The sequence below is a fragment of the Aquarana catesbeiana genome, linkage group LG02 (genome assembly GCF_042186555.1).
Source record: "Aquarana catesbeiana isolate 2022-GZ linkage group LG02, ASM4218655v1, whole genome shotgun sequence".
Taxonomy (NCBI): Eukaryota; Metazoa; Chordata; class Amphibia; order Anura; family Ranidae; genus Aquarana; species Aquarana catesbeiana.
Window position 1 is genome coordinate 806,758,929 of NC_133325.1, and position 20,716 is coordinate 806,779,644.

The window sequence follows — 20,716 nt, forward strand, 5'->3', positions numbered from 1 at the left end:
TTATAATTGGTTTCTACAGCAAAACAGTTAGGAGAGGAAGTTTTGGTGGCTAACCATATATTAGACCAATCTTTATCATCCAGTTTTTGGTTAATATCCTGTGCCCATTTAATAGCATACGAGGGTAGAGTTTCTCCTGAAGTCACATTACATTGGTGATATAATAGTGAGATAAGACCTCTGATGTGCGGGTCGCTCATACAGATATGTTCAAATTGAGTCATTTGATTGAGAGTAGAACCTGTATTAAGTAATGGTTCATAAAAAATTTTAATCTGTAGATAGCGAAATATTTCTTTTTTAGGTAAACCGTAAGTTTCACATAATACAGGAAAGGCATGAATATTAGATGAGGATGATAGATTATGTAAACAGGTAAGATTTACCGTGGACCATGCAGAGAATGATCTTGTAAATTTCCAAGCAGGATAAAAGGCTGGATTATGGAGAAATGAAAGCAGAGGATTATGTGGAGATTTAAGATTATGTTTGAATTTATCCCAAATAGTCAAGGTATGTTTTGTTATTGGATTAGGTGGATCCTATCAGCAGGGTTTAGCCATAACATATTTGCCACTGAGATAGGATCACTGTCTACCGATTCAACAGCAACCCAAAGGGGTGTTTCAACCATAGCGTGATATTTGGGTAGAAGTGCAATTTGCGCAGCATTATAATAAGAAGAAAAATTGGGTATCCCCAAACCCCCATTCAGTTTATTCAAATACAATATAGATTTAGATATGCGAGGTTTGGTGTTACCCCAAATAAATGATATAACTCTACGTTGAGTAAGTCTTAGAAAATAAGATGGTATTGGAAGTACCCTAAATAAATATAGAAATTTTGGTAGTATTGACATCTTAATAGCGTTAATCCTTCCCAACCAGGATAACGGAAGAGAAGCCCATTGTTTCATGAGAGCAGTAATTTGTTTTAGAAGAGGCAAGTAGTTAACTGCAAAAAGATCTTTAAGGGAAGTTGTGATTTGTATTCCCAAATATGGGAGTTCTTTCGGAACCCAATTGAAAGGTAAGGAAGTTTGGGCTTGTTGAAGTTCAGTTTGTGATAAAGAGATATTTAACGCATTTGATTTTGTAGGGTTGATGTATAGACCTGAGATTTGGGCGAAGTTTTCAAGTGTGAGTAATAAATTAGGGGTAGATATATGTGGACGTGACAAAAATACGAGAATATCGTCTGCGAAGAGACATAATTTATGATGGTGACCACCTAATTCAATACCTTTGATATCGGGGGTATTTCTAATTAATTGTGCTAAAGGTTCAATTAATAAGGCAAAAAATAATGGGGAAAGGGGGCAGCCTTGTCTGGTACCTCTTTTGATGTCAAACATTGTTGACTTATAACCGGAATATTTAATATATGCTCTGGGATTATTGTATAAAGAGGAAATCCAGGATAGAAAGTAATCACCAAAACCCCATTTTTGGAGAGTATATATATCTAGAGACACCAGGCAAGCTGGGATCTGTCTAGATTTAGCTGCATGGATAAGTAAAAGTGTACATCTGATATTATCACCTGCCTGGCGTTTTGGCATGAAGCCTGTCTGATCTTTATGAATTAGATGTCCTATAATAGAATTTAGTCTGGTGGCCATGATTTTAGCCAATAGTTTTATATCAAGATTAAGAAGAGATAAAGGACGGTAATTAGTCCAAGAGGTAGAATCAGAGTGTGGTTTGGGAATCATTGCTATAATAGAAGTAAGCGTTTCTGTTCTAAAGGAATGCCCTTCAAGAATCGAATTAAAGGCTTTGGTTAAGACTGGTGTTAAGATGTGTGCATACTGTCTATAATAAGCTGCTGAAAAGCCATCTGGGCCTGGTCTCTTACGTAATTTTAAGGATTTTATAGCTTTCAACACTTCATTGTCAGTAATCGTGTTTTCTAGCTGATCTCTCTGCAGCTGGTCGAGGTTAGGAAGTGTAATATTAGAAAATAAAACATCAGCTTTGGACTTATCAAAATTAGGAGATGAAGAATATAATTTGGCTAAATTAGAACGAAATATCTCGAGAATCTTTACTGGATTACTGGTATATGCTTCTCTGGATATTTTTAGCTTTATAGGTGTTTGATTGTGTTGTGAATTCTTCAGGATTCTAGCCATAAGCGTATCTGGTTTATTTGCTTTAAGGTATTGAATAGGTTGGCGCTTGCGTATGAGTTTGCTGAATCGGTCAGAAAAAGATCTAAATCTAGGCGAGCTTTTTCAAGTTTAGTACTGTTGTTAGCATTCGGAGAGGATTGAAAAGTCTGGTAACAGTCATTAAAGGTGGATTCAAGTTTTGCAAACAGAATTTTACGTTCTCTTTTGAGAATAGTAGCTTGTTGTATAAATCTACCTCTAATAACCACTTTATGGGCTTCCCATAATGTAAGAGCAGAGAGATCACCTGTGTCATTAGATGTTATATAATCTGATAATGCTTTTTCAATCTCAACAGGGTGAGAGGGATGAGTCAGTATAGAGTCGTTTATGCACCAAGTTGTGTCATGTGATCTGGGAATTGTAGAGGCAATAGTAGTGATTACTGCGCAGTGGTCTGTCCACGGAAGAGGAACAATTTTGGATGAAATGATTTCTGGTAACATACTGGATGGAGTAAAGATATGATCTATTTGTGAGAAGGACTTATGTGGGTATGAATAATGAGTAAAACGTCTACTGGCAGGATTCATCTCTCGCCAAGTGTCAACTAAACTATGTGTGTTAAGTAGGTGTTGAAAAGTCAAGTTTTTAATACCCGTGTTAGGTTTTGAGGAAGAGTTATCCAGAAATGGGAATATAGTTGCATTGGAATCTCCACAGATAACAACTGTACCACTCCTATGAGCCTCTATTACATGTAAAAGATGAGACAAGAAGGCAGTTGGATCGATTTGTTATTTACATACAATTTGTTTAATTAAATTTGTTTAATTCATTTAATTCATTTTCAGAATTCGCTTTGTTCATATTCAAATCGATTTTAATTTTCTAATTCAAATTCAGATTGATTCAAAAAATTTTCGAATAGATTTTGAATTTGAAAAGTTTTTGAATTTGATTTGTTTTCCTATTTCCAAAGAAAATAAAATAGAATAGAAAATAAAGGAATAGAATAGAAAAAAATAGAATAGAATAGAAAATAAAATAATAGAATATAATAAAGTAAAACAGAACAAAATAGGATAGAAAATAAAATAACAGAATGGAAATGAATAGAATAGAATAGAATGGAATAGACTAGAATAAAAATAGAATATAATTAAATATAAAGATTATAAACATTTTCTGAAATTCAAATAGAATAGAAAAGAACAGAATTAAAAAACAATAGAATAGAATAAAATAGAATAGAAATAATATAACAATTTTCCAAAATTCAAATAGAATCAATTTGAGTTTGAATAGAATAGAAAAGAATAGAGTAGAATACAATAGAAATAATATAACCATCTTCCAAAATGTGAGTTTCCGATTGAGTTTAAAAAGAAAAGAATGGAATAGAAAAGGATAGAATAAAATAGAAAATAAAATAATAGAATAGAATAAACAGATAGAAAAAATACAATAAAAAAAACAATAGAATAGAAAGAATATAACCATTTCCCCAAATTCTAATATAATCAATTTGAATTTGAACAGATTAGATTAGAATAGGAAGATGGTTATATTCATTCTATTCTATTATGTTCTTTTTTTCTATACTATTGTGTTATTTTTCTATTCTATTCTACTCTATTATTTTATATTCTATTCAAATTGAAATTGATTCTGATTATTTTATTCTATTATGTTTTCTTCTATTCTATACTTTTCTATTCTATACTTTTCAATTCAAATTCTATGCGAAATTGAAATTTTGGTAGATGGTTTTATTCTTTCTATTCTATTCTGCTTTTTCTATATTATTCTGTTATTTTCTATTCTATTCTGATCTATTCAAATTCAAAATTGAGTCTATTTGAATTTCGGGAAATGGTTATATTGTTTCTATTCTTTTGTTTTTTTTTCTTTTCTATTATATTATATTATAGTCTATCCTTGTCTTTTTTTTCTATTCTATTCTTTTTTGTCTATTCTATTCTTCGCTTATGTATTCAAATTTACATTTATTCTATTTGAAATTCAAATTTCAGAAGATGGTTATATTCTATGTCATTCTTTTCTATTTGTTTCTATTATATTCTAGTCTATTCTGTTCTTTTATCTTCTATTCTATTTTGTTCCGTTTTACGCTATTATATTCTATTCTTTTATTTTCTGTTATATTCTTTTCTATTCTATTTTTTTTTCTATTCTATTCCTTTATGTTCTATTCTATTTTATTCTCTTTTGGAAATGTGAAAACGATTTTATTTTGAAAACTATTCGAATTTGAATTTCGTCTGAATTTTTTTGTTATTTCGGATTTGTTTAACCACTAGAGGACCAGCTGCCACAGTTATACTTTGGCAGGTTGGCCCTCCTGGGTTAATTCGCGTAGCTATATGTTGGCCGATTTAGGACCACTAGGGGGCGCACTCACGCCTACGGAGCGACGACGGTGCCCGGAAGCCGCGATGTCTGCCGGGGACCTGCGATCGCTCTTAAGAGAGAGATAGAATGGAGATCTCTCAATGTAAACAGACAGATCTCCATTCTGTCAGGAGAGAGGAGACAGATCTGTTGTTGTTCAAACTAAGTATGAACAACGATCGGTCTCCTCCCCCAGTCAGTCCCCTCCCCCCACAGTTAGAATCACTCCCTAGGACACACTTAACCCATTGATCGCCCCCTGGTATTAACCCCTTCCCTTCCAGTGTCATTTATACAGTAATCAGTGGCTATTTTTAGCTCTGATCGCTGTATAAAATGTCATCGGTCCCAAAAAAGTGTCAAAAGTGTCCGCAATGTCGCAGTCCCAATAAAAATCGCAGATCGTCGCCAATACTAGTAAAAAAAATTTTATAATAAAAATGCCATAAATCTATCCCCTATTTGTAGACACTATAACTTTTGTGCAAACCAATCAATATACACTTATTGCAATTTTTTTAACAAAAATATGTAGAAGAATACGTATCAGCCTAAACTGAGGAAGAAATTTTTTTTTTTTTTTTAATCTTTTTTGGGGGCATTTTTATTATAGCAAAAAGTCAAAAATATTTCTATTTTTATAAATGTCACTCTTTTTTTGTTCATAGTGCAAAAAATAAAAACCGCAGAGATGATCAAATGCCACCAAAAGAATATCTGTGGGAAAAAAAGACGTCAATTTTGTTTTTCTATAACATCGCACGACTGCGCAATTGTCAGTTAAAGCGACACAGTGCTGAATTGCAAAAAATGGCCTGGTCATTAAGGGGACAAATCCTTCTGGTCCTTAACGACTTAAGGACCAGCCTCGTTTTGGATTTCAGGTGTTTACATGTTTAAAACAGGTTTTTTTGCTAGAAAATTACTTAGAACCCCCAAACATTATATATTGTTTTTTTTCTAACACCCTAGAGAATAAAATGGCGGTTGTTGCAATACTTTTTTTTTGCACCGTATTTGCACAGCGGTCTTATCAGCGCACTTTTTTTTGAAAAAATTAACTTTTTTGAATAAAAAATAAGACAACAGTAAATTTAGCCTAATTTTTTTTATATTGTGAAATATAATGTTACGCCAAGTAAATTGATACCCAACATGTCACGCTTCAAAATTGCACCCGCTCGTGGAATGGCGTCAAACTTTTACCCTCAAAAATCTCCATGGGCGACGTTTAAAAAATTCTACAGGTTGCATGTTTTGCGTTACAGAGGAGGTCTAGGGCTGGAATTATTGCTCTCGCTCTACTGATCGCGGCGATACCTCACATGTGTGATTTGACCACCGTTTTCATATGCGGGCGCTACTCGCGTATGCGTTTGCTTCTGCGCGTAAGCTCGTCGGGACGGGGGGTTTTAAAAAAAAATAATTATTTTTATTATTTATTTTACATTATTTTATTTATTTTTACACTTTTGTAAACATCCCTTGTAATAGAAAAAAAGTATGACAGGACCTCTTAAATATGAGATGCAAAATGCAATAAAAAATAAAGTCATTTAAAAAAATGACATTGAAAAAAATATGCCTTTAAGAGGCGTGGATGGAAGCGACATCTTAGCCTCACTCATCTTCATGCACAGCACTGACAGGATGCGATTGCCCCCGCCACTATTGATGGCTCCGGTAAGTGGCGGAGGGCACCGGATCGCGGCGGGAGGGGGGCCCCTCTCCTGCCGCCGATAAAAGTGACCTTGCGGCGAATCCGCCGCAGGGACCACTTTTATCAGAAAGCGACCGCCGCACGAAAACGGGGATACCGGGGTCATGGTAGCTAGGTGCTGCCATAACAACGGTATCCGCCGCCAAAGTTTGGACGTACTGTACATCGTCGTGCGCTGGTCGGCTAGTGATTAAATTCAGTACTATTGTAATTCTGAAATTCAAAAATTGAAAATTCATCCGAATTTCAATTCAGAACCAAACAAACGTCAGACGTCTACCCGGGGGACATGTCGGTGTCATATATACATCCCCACATGGAGCAGATCGGCTTCCCTGCTGCACTATTTGATGGTATTGTACTCCATACTTGGATCATGGGATCACGTAGTACCAGAAGGGAATTCACTTGGGCGTTGGATTCCCTTTTCATTCATTCACATCTCTCATTCTATTTTCTGCTTCTTTTGGAGAGAGGTAATTCTCCATGAAACTCTCAGTGCTCTATCTTCACCTTCTGGTGACACGAGGTGACATTCTCCAACTCACATCTTCTGGTTTTTCTCCATTCCTGACGGGTATGAGCTCTATCTATCACTCTGAGGTAGCAGCATCTGATTGGTCACTCTCATATACATTCATTTCTCTTATAGATCGCTTTGGAGCCGTTATTTGGCTCTATTACTTAGCACTAGGGATGACCTTCATGTTCGAGTCGAACCCAGGTTCGACTCGAACATCGTCTGTTCGCCCGTTCGCCCGTTCGCCGATTTGGGAACGATATGGTCCGTTTGTGCCAAATTTGCATGGTGCGTTACAGCCCATAATTCACTGCGGCATCGAAGTGCATTGCTGGCTGATGATTGGCCAAGCATGCACTGTGACCCGCATGCTTGGCCAATCACAGCGCCATCTGTAGAGAGAGCTGTAATTGGCCAAAGCCAGGGTGGATTTGGCCAATTATGGCTCAGGGGGTTTAGTACACGCCCCACACTATATAAGGCCGCCTGCTCGTCGGTCCTGTGTAGTGTGTGTTCCGGCGTTGAGAGAGAAAGAGAGAGAGAGACAGTGTCATTTGATTTAAGTTAGATAGATTAGGCAGGACAATCAGTCAGTTAGCTGCACTTACAGTGTATTGTATATATATATATATGCATCCCAGGTGTTTGTGTATATATATATATATATATATATATATATATATATATATATATATATATATATATACACACACACTGTATTCAGTTTATCTAGATCCATTCCTGTTATTATCTTCCTACTGACAGGCAGGCAGGTGTTGTTACAGTACAGCTACCTGAAGAAAATTGCTGGTGTTCTTCTGATCCTATTAGTACCACAGTCAGGCAGCTACACTATTTACAGTTAGTGTAGTGCGTCCTCCTCACAGCTAAAGCTACAAGTTAGTGTAGTGCGACCTCTGTACAGTGTTCAGCTAAAGCTACAAGTTAGTGTAGTGCGACCTCTGTACAGTGTTCAGCTAAAGCTACAAGTTAGTGTAGTGCGACCTCTGCACAGTGTTCAGCTAAATCTACAAGTTAGTGTAGTGCGTCCTCTGAACAGTGTTCAACTAAAGCTACAAGTTAGTGTAGTGCGTCCTCTGAACAGTGTTCAACTAAAGCTACAAGTTAGTGTAGTGCACAGTGTTCAGCTAAAGCTGCAAGTTAGTGTAGTGCACAGTGTTCAGCTAAAGCTACTGATCTAGGTCTTTACTCATAACGTCTTTTGTGCGTAGGCTCATTTAGCTCTCCCTCCGATTTAACTTCCACATACACTGCAGATTCATCGATGGTGTAGACAATGTAGCAGCAGATGCACTGTCCCAGGTTAAATTACTCAGTGTTTTTCCAGCAGGTCCCAGCCGCTGATGCTGGCGCCACTCCAGCCCCACACTTTCTTCAATTAATGATGGACTAGATACCCACTGGGCTGTCGCGGCAGCTTTGATTGACAAATCGTTGTCAGTGAACACCAGGAAGGCATACGTCACAGCCTGGAATTTTTTCCAGGCCTTCCAGGCTCTGTATCCTGAAGTTGATGGCTACAGCATTCAGGATTTACTAGCGTTCACTGCCTTTTGCCACTCTCAGCTTAAGCTGGCGCGTGGCACTACTAGGACATATTTAGCAGGCATTCAGCACATTTTGTCCTTACGGGACCCCAGCAGGCCATCCATTTTTTCAGCACACCCCATTAAAGCTATCCTCAAAGGGATTCAGAAGAGTAGCCCTCCTGCTGTAGCTAGCAGACTGCCCATCACGGGGCAGATATTCCGGGGCATGTTGGATTCACTTGCCAGATCTCCCTTTGGGTTGCTGCCTAGCTTAGTGCTTAAGGCAGCTATGTATCTGGCATTTTATGGTTTCTTGAGGCCTGGGAGTTTACCTTTTCTGGGCTAGGATCCCGTATTCTTTTGGCCAATCAGTTAGTCAGGTTCCCTGACTACTTTCAGTTGCGTCTGCATACTTGTAAGATGCAGCAGCTGGGAGTCGGCACCGTCATTAGGTTCTTCAAGACCAACAATGCATGGTGCTCGGTTTTGGTCTTAGACCAGCTTGTAAGGGCAACAGTGGACAGGCCTAGGGACAGTCCACTATTGCCTTTCCCTAGTGCTCCCCTCTCTACAGCTCAGTTCATGCATCATTTCTGCACCCTTCTGGCCAATTTGGGTTTGGACCCCAAGGCGTTTTCGGGCCATTCTTTCAGAATTGGGGTAGCTTCCGCAGCCTCTCGCCAAGGTGTCCCGGTTCATGCGATCAAAAAGTTAGGTAGATGGAAGTCATCTTGCTTCTCTAGATATATCCCGGATTCTCTGGTCCAGATGTCACAAGCATTGATGTTTTGACTGATTGATTGTTAAATTTCAGTTTTGTAATACATTTTTGATAGCTTCTTCACACTGTCTTTATTTTTTCCCCCTTTTTGGTATACTGACCACGTGACCAAGGCACACCCCAGGTCTATTTTCCATAGCGTCTTCCTTTTCCTAAAACAATTCATAAGGAGACTCTGAGTACAAGTGTAAGGCTGACCGCAAGTCAGCCTGTGTTTGTGGGAGGAGTCGGGCTGCATAAAGCCTCCCCTCTGTCTCTCCTTCCATGTCGACGTTGGCTCATGTATCCCACCCATCCATTCCCCTTCTTTCTTTTACTTTCCTTTTTAATTATACTCGGGTATGCCCCCTTTTAGGCATACTGACCATGTGACCACGGCACACCCCAGGTCTAATTTCAGTAGCTTCTTCCTTTTCCGAAAACAATCCATAAGGAGACTCGGAGTACAATTTAAAAATTTACTTTCTCTACAGAATTTCAATGAAGAGTGGAGACGGTGGGGTTGGTTAGAAAAATATATATTGTCAGCACTTTTATTCAGGGGGAACACAGTTCCGGCACCTCCAGCACTGAATGTGTGTAATGGAAGGGATGCTGGGGGGTGCTGGAGGGTCTATTGTTGCTGTCTGCTGGGAGATCTATTGTCACAGGGATCTATTGTGCGGATCTATTGGGCGGGTCTGTTGTAGCTGGGAGGTTTATTGTTGGTAATGGGGGATCTATTGTTGCTGTGGGGTCTTATGTTGCTGGAAGGGATCTATTGTTGCTGGCTGCTGGGAGATCAGTTGTAGCTGGAGAAGGTCTATTGTTTCTGAGGTGGATCTATTGTTACTGGAGAGTCTATTGTTGCTGAGAAATCTATTGTTGTTAGGAGGGGTCTATTATTGCTGGGGGAATCTACTGTTGCCGGGAGGGGTATATTGAAACTTGGGGATCTATTGTTGATGGGATACAAATTATAATTCATACAAATTACATGGCATCCCAAAATGAATGATTCTGTATTCTCTAAAACTGGGAGGTGGGAAGGGGGCGGAGACAAAGGGTGACTTGGAAGGGGGTGTATCTACATGTATTCTCTTAGAAGAAGAGCCCTTTATATTGTCATCTACAGACATTTCTCCATCCACTTCTGATGTCTCCTCACCTGGACAGGTGACCCCGGCTCTGCTCTCTTCCGACCGGCTGACCCCATTCTCCACAGTACAGGTGATATTCCAGGGCCCCGGTGACCCCACAATGGCTGTAATGTTATTGGCGGATGTGGAATATCTCTCCTGGGATCCTCCAATCACAGATAGATGGATACTCGGCTTAGTCCCCTCCTCCACCCTGCAGGAGATCTCAGCGCTGCCATTCCGGAGACATGAGACATGGAGGAGCGGAACCGATACTGGAACTGAGAGAGACAATCATTTCCATTGATCAGATCCAATATATACACAGCATGCCCCTCCCCCATCCTTACCTATAATAAGGTGTGCAGACATCTTCCTGGAGACTGGAGGAGATAGATTGTGTCTGTGTGCACCCCTCCCCCAAACACTAAATCCCCCCACTAACATGACACCCATTTTCTTCAGTCATGTGACCCCCATCAGGGTTGTCACCCCACACAACTTTTATTTACTGATAAAACATTTAGAATCTACTGAAGAAGCTCATTATATTACTGACAACCTGAAATATGACAGAAACTCCTATTAGAGACGACTCTTTCCTAAGAGGTGAAACCTGATTGGTTGCTGTTGGCAGAAGCTCCGCCCTCCATTGGAGATCTGTCACCCCGCCATCAATGGTCACATCTACCACATGGGGACCCCGAGCAGAAGGCACAGCACAGTTCAGATCACAGCAACTTCAGGAGGGCTGAGCACTGCAGATGTGAATCCACAGGGAATGGTGAGGATGGGGCAGTAATCAGAGGACATTGTACATACGTCTCTCCCAGATCTTCTACTATATAATGTATGGATAGAAAGACACGGGGAGGACACTGCTAGGACTGGGGGTGGGGGTTGGATGGACTTACCTTCTACATGGACGGTGTATATAAAGACATGGAGCGGGGAGGACACTGCTAGGACTGGGAGTGGGGGTTGGATGGACTTACCTTCTACATGGACGGTGTATATAAAGACACGGAGCGGGGAGGACACTGCTAGGACTGGGGGTGGGGGATGGATGGACTTACCTTCTACATGGACGATGTATATAAAGACACGGAGCGGGGAGGACACTGCTAGGACTGGGGGTGGGGGTTGGATGGACTTACCTTCTACATGGATGATGTATATAAAGACACGGAGCGGGGAGGACACTGCTAGGACTGGGGGTGGGGGTTGGATGGACTTACCTTCTACATGGACGGTGTATATAAAGACACGGAGCGGGGAGGACACTGCTAGGACTGGGGGTGGGGGTTGGATGGACTTACCTTCTACATGGATGATGTATATAAAGACACGGAGCGGGGAGGACACTGCTAGGACTGGGAGTGGGGGATGGATGGACTTACCTTCTACATGGACGGTGTATATAAAGACACGGAGCGGGGAGGACACTGCTAGGACTGGGGGTGGGGGTTGGGTGGACTTACCTTCTTCATGGACGATGTATATAAAGACACGGAGTGGGGAGGACACTGCTAGGACTGGGGGTGGGGGTTGGATGGACTTACCTTCTACATGGACGGTGTATATAAAGACACGGAGCGGGGAGGACACTGCTAGGACTGGGGGTGGGGGTTGGATGGACTTACCTTCTACATGGACGGTGTATATAAAGACACGGAGCGGGGAGGACACTGCTAGGACTGGGGGTGGGGGTTGGATGGACTTACCTTCTACATGGACGATGTATATAAAGACACGGAGTGGGGAGGACACTGCTAGGACTGGAGGTGGGGGTTGGGTGGACTTACCTTCTATATGGACGGTATATATAAAGACACGGAGTAGGGAGGACACTGCTAGGACTGGGGGTGGGGGTTGGATGGACTTACCTTCTACATGGACGATGTATATAAAGACACGGAGCGGGGAGGACACTGCTAGGACTGGGGGTGGGGGTTGGGTGGACTTACCTTCTATATGGACGGTATATATAAAGACACGGAGTAGGGAGGACACTGCTAGGACTGGGGGTGGGGGTTGGATGGACTTACCTTCTACATGGACGATGTATATAAAGACACGGAGCGGGGAGGACACTGCTAGGACTGGGGGTGGGGGTTGGGTGGACTTACCTTCTACATGGACGGTGTATATAAAGACACGGAGCGGGAAGGACACTGCTAGGACTGGGGGTGGGGGTTGGATGGACTTACCTTCTACATGGACGGTGTATATAAAGACACGGAGCGGGGAGGACACTGCTAGGACTGGGGGTGGGGGTTGGATGGACTTACCTTCTACATGGACGGTGTATATAAAGACACGGAGCGGGGAGGACACTGCTAGGACTGGGGGTGGGGGTTGGATGGACTTACCTTCTACATGGACGGTGTATATAAAGACACGGAGCGGGGAGGACACTGCTAGGACTGGGGGTGGGGGTTGGATGGACTTACCTTCTACATGGACGATGTATATAAAGACATGGAGTGGGGAGGACACTGCTAGGACTGGAGGTGGGGGTTGGGTGGACTTACCTTCTATATGGACGGTATATATAAAGACACGGAGTAGGGAGGACACTGCTAGGACTGGCTGTGGGGGTTGGATGGACTTACCTTCTACATGGACGATGTATATAAAGACACGGAGCGGGGAGGACACTGCTAGGACTGGGGGTGGGGGTTGGGTGGACTTACCTTCTATATGGACGGTATATATAAAGACACGGAGTAGGGAGGACACTGCTAGGACTGGGGGTGGGGGTTGGATGGACTTACCTTCTACATGGACGATGTATATAAAGACACGGAGCGGGGAGGACACTGCTAGGACTGGGGGTGGGGGTTGGGTGGACTTACCTTCTACATGGACGGTGTATATAAAGACACAGAGCGGGAAGGACACTGCTAGGACTGGGGGTGGGGGTTGGGTGGACTTACCTTCTACATGGACGGTGTATATAAAGACACGGAGCGGGGAGGACACTGCTAGGACTGGGGGTGGGGGTTGGATGGACTTACCTTCTACATGGACGGTGTATATAAAGACACGGAGCGGGGAGGACACTGCTAGGACTGGGGGGTGGGGGTTGGATGGACTTACCTTCTACATGGACGGTGTATATAAAGACACGGAGCGGGGAGGACACTGCTAGGACTGGGGGTGGGGGTTGGATGGACTTACCTTCTACATGGACGGTGTATATAAAGACACGGAGCGGGGAGGACACTGCTAGGACTGGAGGTGGGGGTTGGGTGGACTTACCTTCTATATGGACGGTATATATAAAGACACGGAGTAGGGAGGACACTGCTAGGACTGGCTGTGGGGGTTGGATGGACTTACCTTCTACATGGACGATGTATATAAAGACACGGAGCGGGGAGGACACTGCTAGGACTGGGGGTGGGGGTTGGGTGGACTTACCTTCTATATGGACGGTATATATAAAGACACGGAGTAGGGAGGACACTGCTAGGACTGGGGGTGGGGGTTGGATGGACTTACCTTCTACATGGACGGTGTATATAAAGACACGGAGCGGGAAGGACACTGCTAGGACTGGGGGTGGGGGTTGGGTGGACTTACCTTCTACATGGACGGTGTATATAAAGACACGGAGCGGGGAGGACACTGCTAGGACTGGGGGTGGGGGTTGGATGGACTTACCTTCTACATGGACGGTGTATATAAAGACATGGAGCGGGGAGGACACTGCTAGGACTGGGGGTGGGGGTTGGATGGACTTACCTTCTACATGGACGGTGTATATAAAGACATGGAGCGGGGAGGACACTGCTAGGACTGGGGGTGGGGGTTGGATGGACTTACCTTCTACATGGACGGTGTAATCATCTCTCTGTATACGGTCTCCTCTACTGTATATATACACACTGTATCTCCCGTCATTCTCCGGAGTCACATTGGATATGATCAGACTTCCATTCTCTGATATCCTTGTATTGAGGAAAAGTTTGTTCTCAGTTTTATCCACTGTACATCTTCTGTGTAGAAATATTCTGGTGTAATAATCTCCGGTTGGGTCTTTATATTTCCATTCAATCCGGTCACATCTCCCTCTATCTGGATGGTTGAGGGTGACATGGAGTCTGATGGGGATGAGAAGGTCAGATCCCGACCGGGTGAATATTTCCTCCGGGACATTTCCTGTACAGACAGAATACAGATCCCAGTCAGGTCACAGTGTACACTCCCCTCCCCCCTCATATAACACACATTGATGTAGAACCATCTGGAATCCCTTGAAACTAATGAATAAAAAATCCAAAATCTAGATTAGTGGGAGGGGCTTGTTGTCTAGTATCCGGGAGCTGCGATAGGCACCAGGCCCCACCCCCCATCCCTCTTTGTCCGCCCTCTGGGTGTGGGGGATGGGGCGGGCTGGCGTCCTCATGCACATCGGACTTGAGGGCCACACGTGTGATGTCATTCTTCTGTGTCACTGTGCTGGCGTGCTTTCCGCCATCTTGGCTGATTCATGTGTGGGGGGTAGTTTTTGGCGCCAATATTTACCATGCCAGCGTGACGCTGGGAGAGGCCCGGGGGGGAGACATGTGAAGAACGGAAACATTTGTTTTGTTTCGATTTGTTATTTACATACAATTTGTTTAGTTAAATTTGTTTAATTCATTTAATTCATTTTCAGAATCAAATCGATTTTAATTTTCTAATTCAAATTCAGATCGATTCAAAAAATTTTCGAATAGATTTTGAATTTGAAAAGTTTTTGAATTTGATTTGTTTTCCTATTTCCAAAGAAAATAAAATAGAATAGAAAATAAAGGAATAGAATAGAAAAAAATAGAATAGAATAGAAAATAAAATAATAGAATGTAATAAAGTAAAACAGAACAAAATAGGATAGAAAATAAAATAACAGAATGGAAATGAATAGAATAGAATAGAATCGAATAGACTAGAATAAAAAAGAATATAATTAAATATAAAGATTATAACCATTTTCTGAAATTCAAATATAATAGAAAAGAACAGAATTAAAAAACAATAGAATAGAATAAAATAGAATAGAAATAATATAAAAATTTTCCAAAATTCAAATAGAATCAATTTGAGTTTGAATAGAATAGAAAAGAATAGAGTAGAATACAATAGAAATAATATAACCATCTTCCAAAATGTGAATTTCCGATTGAGTTTAAAAAGAAAAGAATGGAATAGAAAAGGATAGAATAAAATAGAAAATAAAATAATAGAATAGAATAAACAGATAGAAAAAGAATACGATTTAAAAAAATAGAAAGAATATAACCATTTCCCCAAATTCGAATAGAATCAATTTGAATTTGAACAGATTAGAAAATAATAGATTAGAATAGGAAGATGGTTATATTCATTCTATTCTATTATGTTCTTTTTTTCTATACTATTGTGTTATTTTTCTATTCTATTCTACTCTATTATTTTATATTCTATTCAAATTGAAATTGATTCTGTTTATTTTATTCTATTATGTTTTCTTCTATTCTATACTTTTCTATTCTATACTTTTCAATTCAAATTCTATTCGAAATTCAAATTTTGGTAGATGGTTTTATTCTTTCTATTCTATTCTGCTTTTTCTATATTATTCTGTTATTTTCTATTCTATTCTGATCTATTCAAATTCAAAATTGAGTCTATTTGAATTTCGGGAAATGGTTATATTGTTTCTATTCTTTTGTTTTTTTTTTCTTTTCTATTATATTATATTATAGTCTATCCTTGTCTTTTTTTTCTATTCTATTCTTTTTTGTGTATTCTATTCTTCGCTTATGTATTCAAATTTACATTTATTCTATTTGAAATTCAAATTTTAGAAGATGGTTATATTCTATGTCATTCTTTTCTATTTGTTTCTATTATATTCTAGTCTATTCTGTTCTTTTATCTTCTATTCTATTTTGTTCCGTTTTACACTATTATATTCTATTCTTTTATTTTCTGTTATATTCTTTTCTATTCTATTATTTTTTTCTATTCTATTCCTTTATGTTCTATTCTATTTTATTCTCTTTTGGAAATGTGAAAACGATTTTATTTTGAAAACGATTCGAATTTGAATTTCGTCTGAATTTTTTTGCTATTTCGGATTTGTTTAACCACTAGAGGACCAGCTACCACAGTTATACTGTGGCAGGTTGGCTCTCCTGGGCAAATCGGCGTAGTTATATGTTGACACGCCCACAGAGCGACGCCGGTGCCCGGGGGCCGCGATGTCTGCCAGGCACCTGCGATCGCTCCTAAGAGAGAGACACAATGGAGATCTCTCAATGTAAACAGACAGATCTCCATTCTGTCAGGAGAGAGGAGACAGATCTGTTGTTGTTCAAACTAAGTATGAACAGCGATCAGTCTCCTCCCCCAGTCAGTCCCCTCCCCCCACAGTTAGAATCACTCCCTAGGACACACTTAACCCCTTGATCGCACCCTGGTATTAACCTCTTCCCTGCCAGTGATATTTATACAGTAATCAGTGGCTATTTTTAGCTCTGATCGCTGTATAAAATGTCATCGGTCCCAAAAAAAGTGTGAAAAGTGTCTGATCTGTCCACCGCAATGTCGCAGTTCCAATAAAAATCACAGATCGTCGCCATTACTAGTAAAAAAAATTATAATAAAAATGCCATAAATCTATTCCCTATTTGTAGACACTATAACTTTTGTGCGAACCAATCAATATACACTTATTGCAATTTTTTTAACAAAAATATGTAGAAGAATACGTATCAGCCTAAACTGAGGAAGAAATTTTTTTTTTTTTTTTAATCTTTTTTGGGGGCATTTTTATTATAGCAAAAAGTCAAAAATATTTCTATTTTTATAAATGTCACTCTTTTTTTGTTTATAGCGCAAAAAATAAAAACCGCAGAGATGATCAAATGCCACCAAAAGAATATCTGTGGGAAAAAAAGACGTCAATTTTGTTTTTCTATAACATCGCACGACTGCTCAATTGTCAGTTAAAGTGACACAGTGCTGAATTGCAAAAAATGGCCTGGTCATTAAGGGGACAAATCCTTCTGGTCCTTAACGACTTAAGGACCAGCCTCGTTTTGGATTTCAGTTGTTTACATGTTTAAAACAGTTTTTTTTGCTAGAAAATTACTTAGAACCCCCAAACATTATATATTGTTTTTTTTTCTAACACCCTGGAGAATAAAATGGCGGTTGTTGCAATACTTTTTTTTGCACCGTATTTGCGCAGCGGTCTTATAAGCGCACTTTTTTTGGAAAAAATGCACTTTTTTGAATAAAAAAATAAAACAACAGTAAAGTTAGCCCAATTTTTTTATATTGTGAAATATAATGTTATGCCAAGTAAATTGATACCCAACATGTCAAGCTTCAAAATTGCACCCGCTCGTGGAATGGCGTCAAACTTTTACCCTCAAAAATCTCCATGGGCGACGTTTAAAAAATTCTACAGGTTGCATGTTTTGCGTTACAGAGGAGGTCTAGGGCTAGAATTATTGCTCTTGCTCTACTGATCGCGGCGATACCTCACATGTGTGATTTGACCACCGTTTTCATATGCGGGCGCTACTCGCGTATGCGTTCGCTTCTGCGTGCAAGCTCGTCGGGAGGGGGTTTTAAAAAAAAAATTATTTTTATTATTTATTTTACATTATTTTATTTATTTTTACACTGTTTTAAAAAAAATTGTCACTTTTATTTCTATTACAAGGGATGTAAACATCCCTTGTAATAGAAAAAAGTATGACAGGACCTCTTAAATATGAGATGTGGGGTCAAAAAGACCTCAGTTCTCATATTTACACTAAAATGCAATAAAAAAAAATGTCATTTAAAAAAATGACATTGAAAAAAATATGCCTTTAAGAGGTGTGGACGGAAGTGACGTTTTGACATCGCTTCCGCCCAGCAGTGTCATGGAGACGAGTGGGCGCCATCTTAGCCTCACTCATCTTCATGCACAGCACTGACAGGATGCGATCGCCGGAGGGCACTGGATCGCGGCGGGAGGGGGGACCCCTCTCCCGCCACCGATAAAAGTGATCTTGCGGCGAATCCACCGCAGGCACCACTTTTATCAGAAAGCCGACTGCCGCACGAAAACGGGGATACCAAGGTCATGGCAGCTAGCTGCTGCCATAACAATGGTATCCGCCGCCAAAGTTTGGACGTACATTGTCGTGCGCTGGTCGGCAAGTGGTTAAATTCGGTACTATTGTAATTTTGAAATTCGAAAAATGAAAATTCATCCGAATTTCAATTCAGAACAAAACAAACGGCAGACGTCTACCCGGGGGACATGTCGGTGTCATATATACATCCCCACATGGAGCAGATCGGCTTCCCTGCTGCACTATTTGATGGTATTGTACTCCATACTTGGATCATGGGATCACGTAGTACCAGAAGGGAATTCACTTGGGCGTTGGATTCCCTTTTCATTCATTCACATCTCTCATTCTATTTTCTGCTTCTTTTGGAGAGAGGTAATTCTCCATGAAACTCTCAGAGCTCTATCTTCACCTTCTGGTGACACGAGGTGACATTCTCCAACTCACATCTTCTGGTTTTTCTCCATTCCTGACGGGTATGAGCTCTATCTATCACTCTGAGGTAGCAGCATCTGATTGGTCACACTCATATACATTCATTTCTCTTATAGATCGCTTTGGAGCCGTTATTTGGCTCTATTACTTAGCACTAGGGATGAGCTTCGTGTTCGAGTCGAACCCAGGTTCGACTCGAACATCGTCTGTTCGTCCGTTCGCCGAAATGGGAAAGATATGGTCCGTTCGCGCCAAATTCGCATGGTGCGTTACGGCTCATAATTCACTGCGGCATCGAAGTGCATTGCTGGCTGATGATTGGCCAAGCATGCACTGTGACCCGCATGCTTGGCCAATCACAGCGCCGTCTGTAGAGAGAGCTGTAATTGGCCAAAGCCAGGGTGGATTTGGCCAATTATGGCTCAGGGGATTTAGTACACGCCCCACACTATATAAGGCCACCTGCTCGTTGGCCCTGTGTAGTGTGTTCCGGCGTTGAGAGAGAGAGACAGTGTCATTTGATTTGAGTTAGATAGATTAGGCAGGACAGTCAGTCAGTTAGCTGCACTTACAGTGTATTGTGTATATATATATATATATATATATATATGCATCCCAGGTGTTATATACATATATATATATATATATATATATATATATATACACAGTATATATATATATATATATATATATATATATATATATATATATATATACATACACACACTGTATTCAGTTTAGCTAGATCCATTCCTGTTATTATCTTCCTACAGGCAGGCAGGTGTTGTTACAGTACAGCTACCTGAAGAAAATTACTGGAGTTCTTCTGATCCTATTAGTACCACAGTCAGGCAGCTACACTATTTACAGTTAGTGTAGTGCATCCTCCTCACAGCTAAAGCTACAAGTTAGTGTAGTGCACAGTGTTCAGCTAAAGCTACAAGTTAGTGTAGTGCGACCTCTGCACAGTGGTCAGCTAAAGCTATAAGTTAGTGTAGTGCGTCCTCCTCACAGTGTTCAGCTAAAGCTACAAGTTAGTGTAGTGCACAGTGTTCAGCTAAAGCTACTGATCTAGGTCTTTATTCATAATGTCTTTTGTACGTAGGCTCATTTGGCTCTCCCTCCGATTTAACTTCCACATACACTGCAGATTCTTCAATGGTGTAGACAATGTAGCGGCAGATGCACTGTCCCGGTTAAATTACTCAGTGTTTTTCCAGCAGGTCCCAGACGCTGATGCTGGCGCCACTCCAGCCCCACACTTTCTTCAATTAATGATGGACTAGATACCCACTGGGCTGTCACGGCAGCTTTGATTGACAAGTCATTGTCAGTGAACACCAGGAAGGCATACGTCACAGCCTGGAATGTTTTCCAGGCCTTCCAGGCTCTGTATCCTGAAGTTGATGGCTACAGCGTTCAGGATTTACTAGCTTTCACTGCCTTTTGCCACTCTCAGCTTAAGCTGGCGCGTGGCACCACTAGGACATATTTAGCAGGCATTCAGCACATTTTGTCCTTACGGGACCCCAGCAGGCCATCCATTTTTTCAGCACACCCCATTAAAGCTATCCTCAAAGGGATTCAGAAGAGTAGCCCTCCTGCTGTAGCTAGCAGACTGCCCATCACGGGGCAGATATTCCGGGGCATGTTGGATTCACTTGCCAGATCTCCCTTTAGGTTGCTGCCTAGCTTAGTGCTTAAGGCAGCTATGTATCTGTCATTTTATGGTTTCTTGAGGCCTGGGAGTTTATCTTTTCTGGGCTAGGATCCCGTATTCTTTTGGCCAATCAGTTAGTCAGGTTCCCTGACTACTTTCAGTTGTGTCTGCATACTTGTAAGACGCAGCAGCTGTGAGTCGGCACCGTCATTGGGTTCTTCAAGACCAACAATGCATGGTGGCCAGTTTTGGTCTTAGACCAGCTTGTAAGGGCAACAGTGGACAGGCCTAGGGAC

The 20,716-nt window shown here is 41.0% G+C and overlaps 1 protein-coding gene across 3 annotated transcripts in view; it reads right to left on the minus strand.

Annotated features, from left to right (window-relative positions):
• The window catches only part of LOC141129495 (uncharacterized), a 260,900-nt gene that overhangs the window by 99,458 nt on the left and 140,726 nt on the right, over window positions 1-20,716 (minus strand). For all 3 annotated transcript variants that reach the window (XM_073617554.1, XM_073617553.1, XM_073617552.1), the window contains 2 exons: window positions 14,052-14,387; window positions 10,250-10,501 (listed from right to left, as the gene is read on the minus strand). In XM_073617554.1, the coding sequence (XP_073473655.1) occupies window positions 10,250-10,501; window positions 14,052-14,387 (588 nt within the window). The remainder of the gene's footprint in view (window positions 1-10,249; window positions 10,502-14,051; window positions 14,388-20,716) is intronic.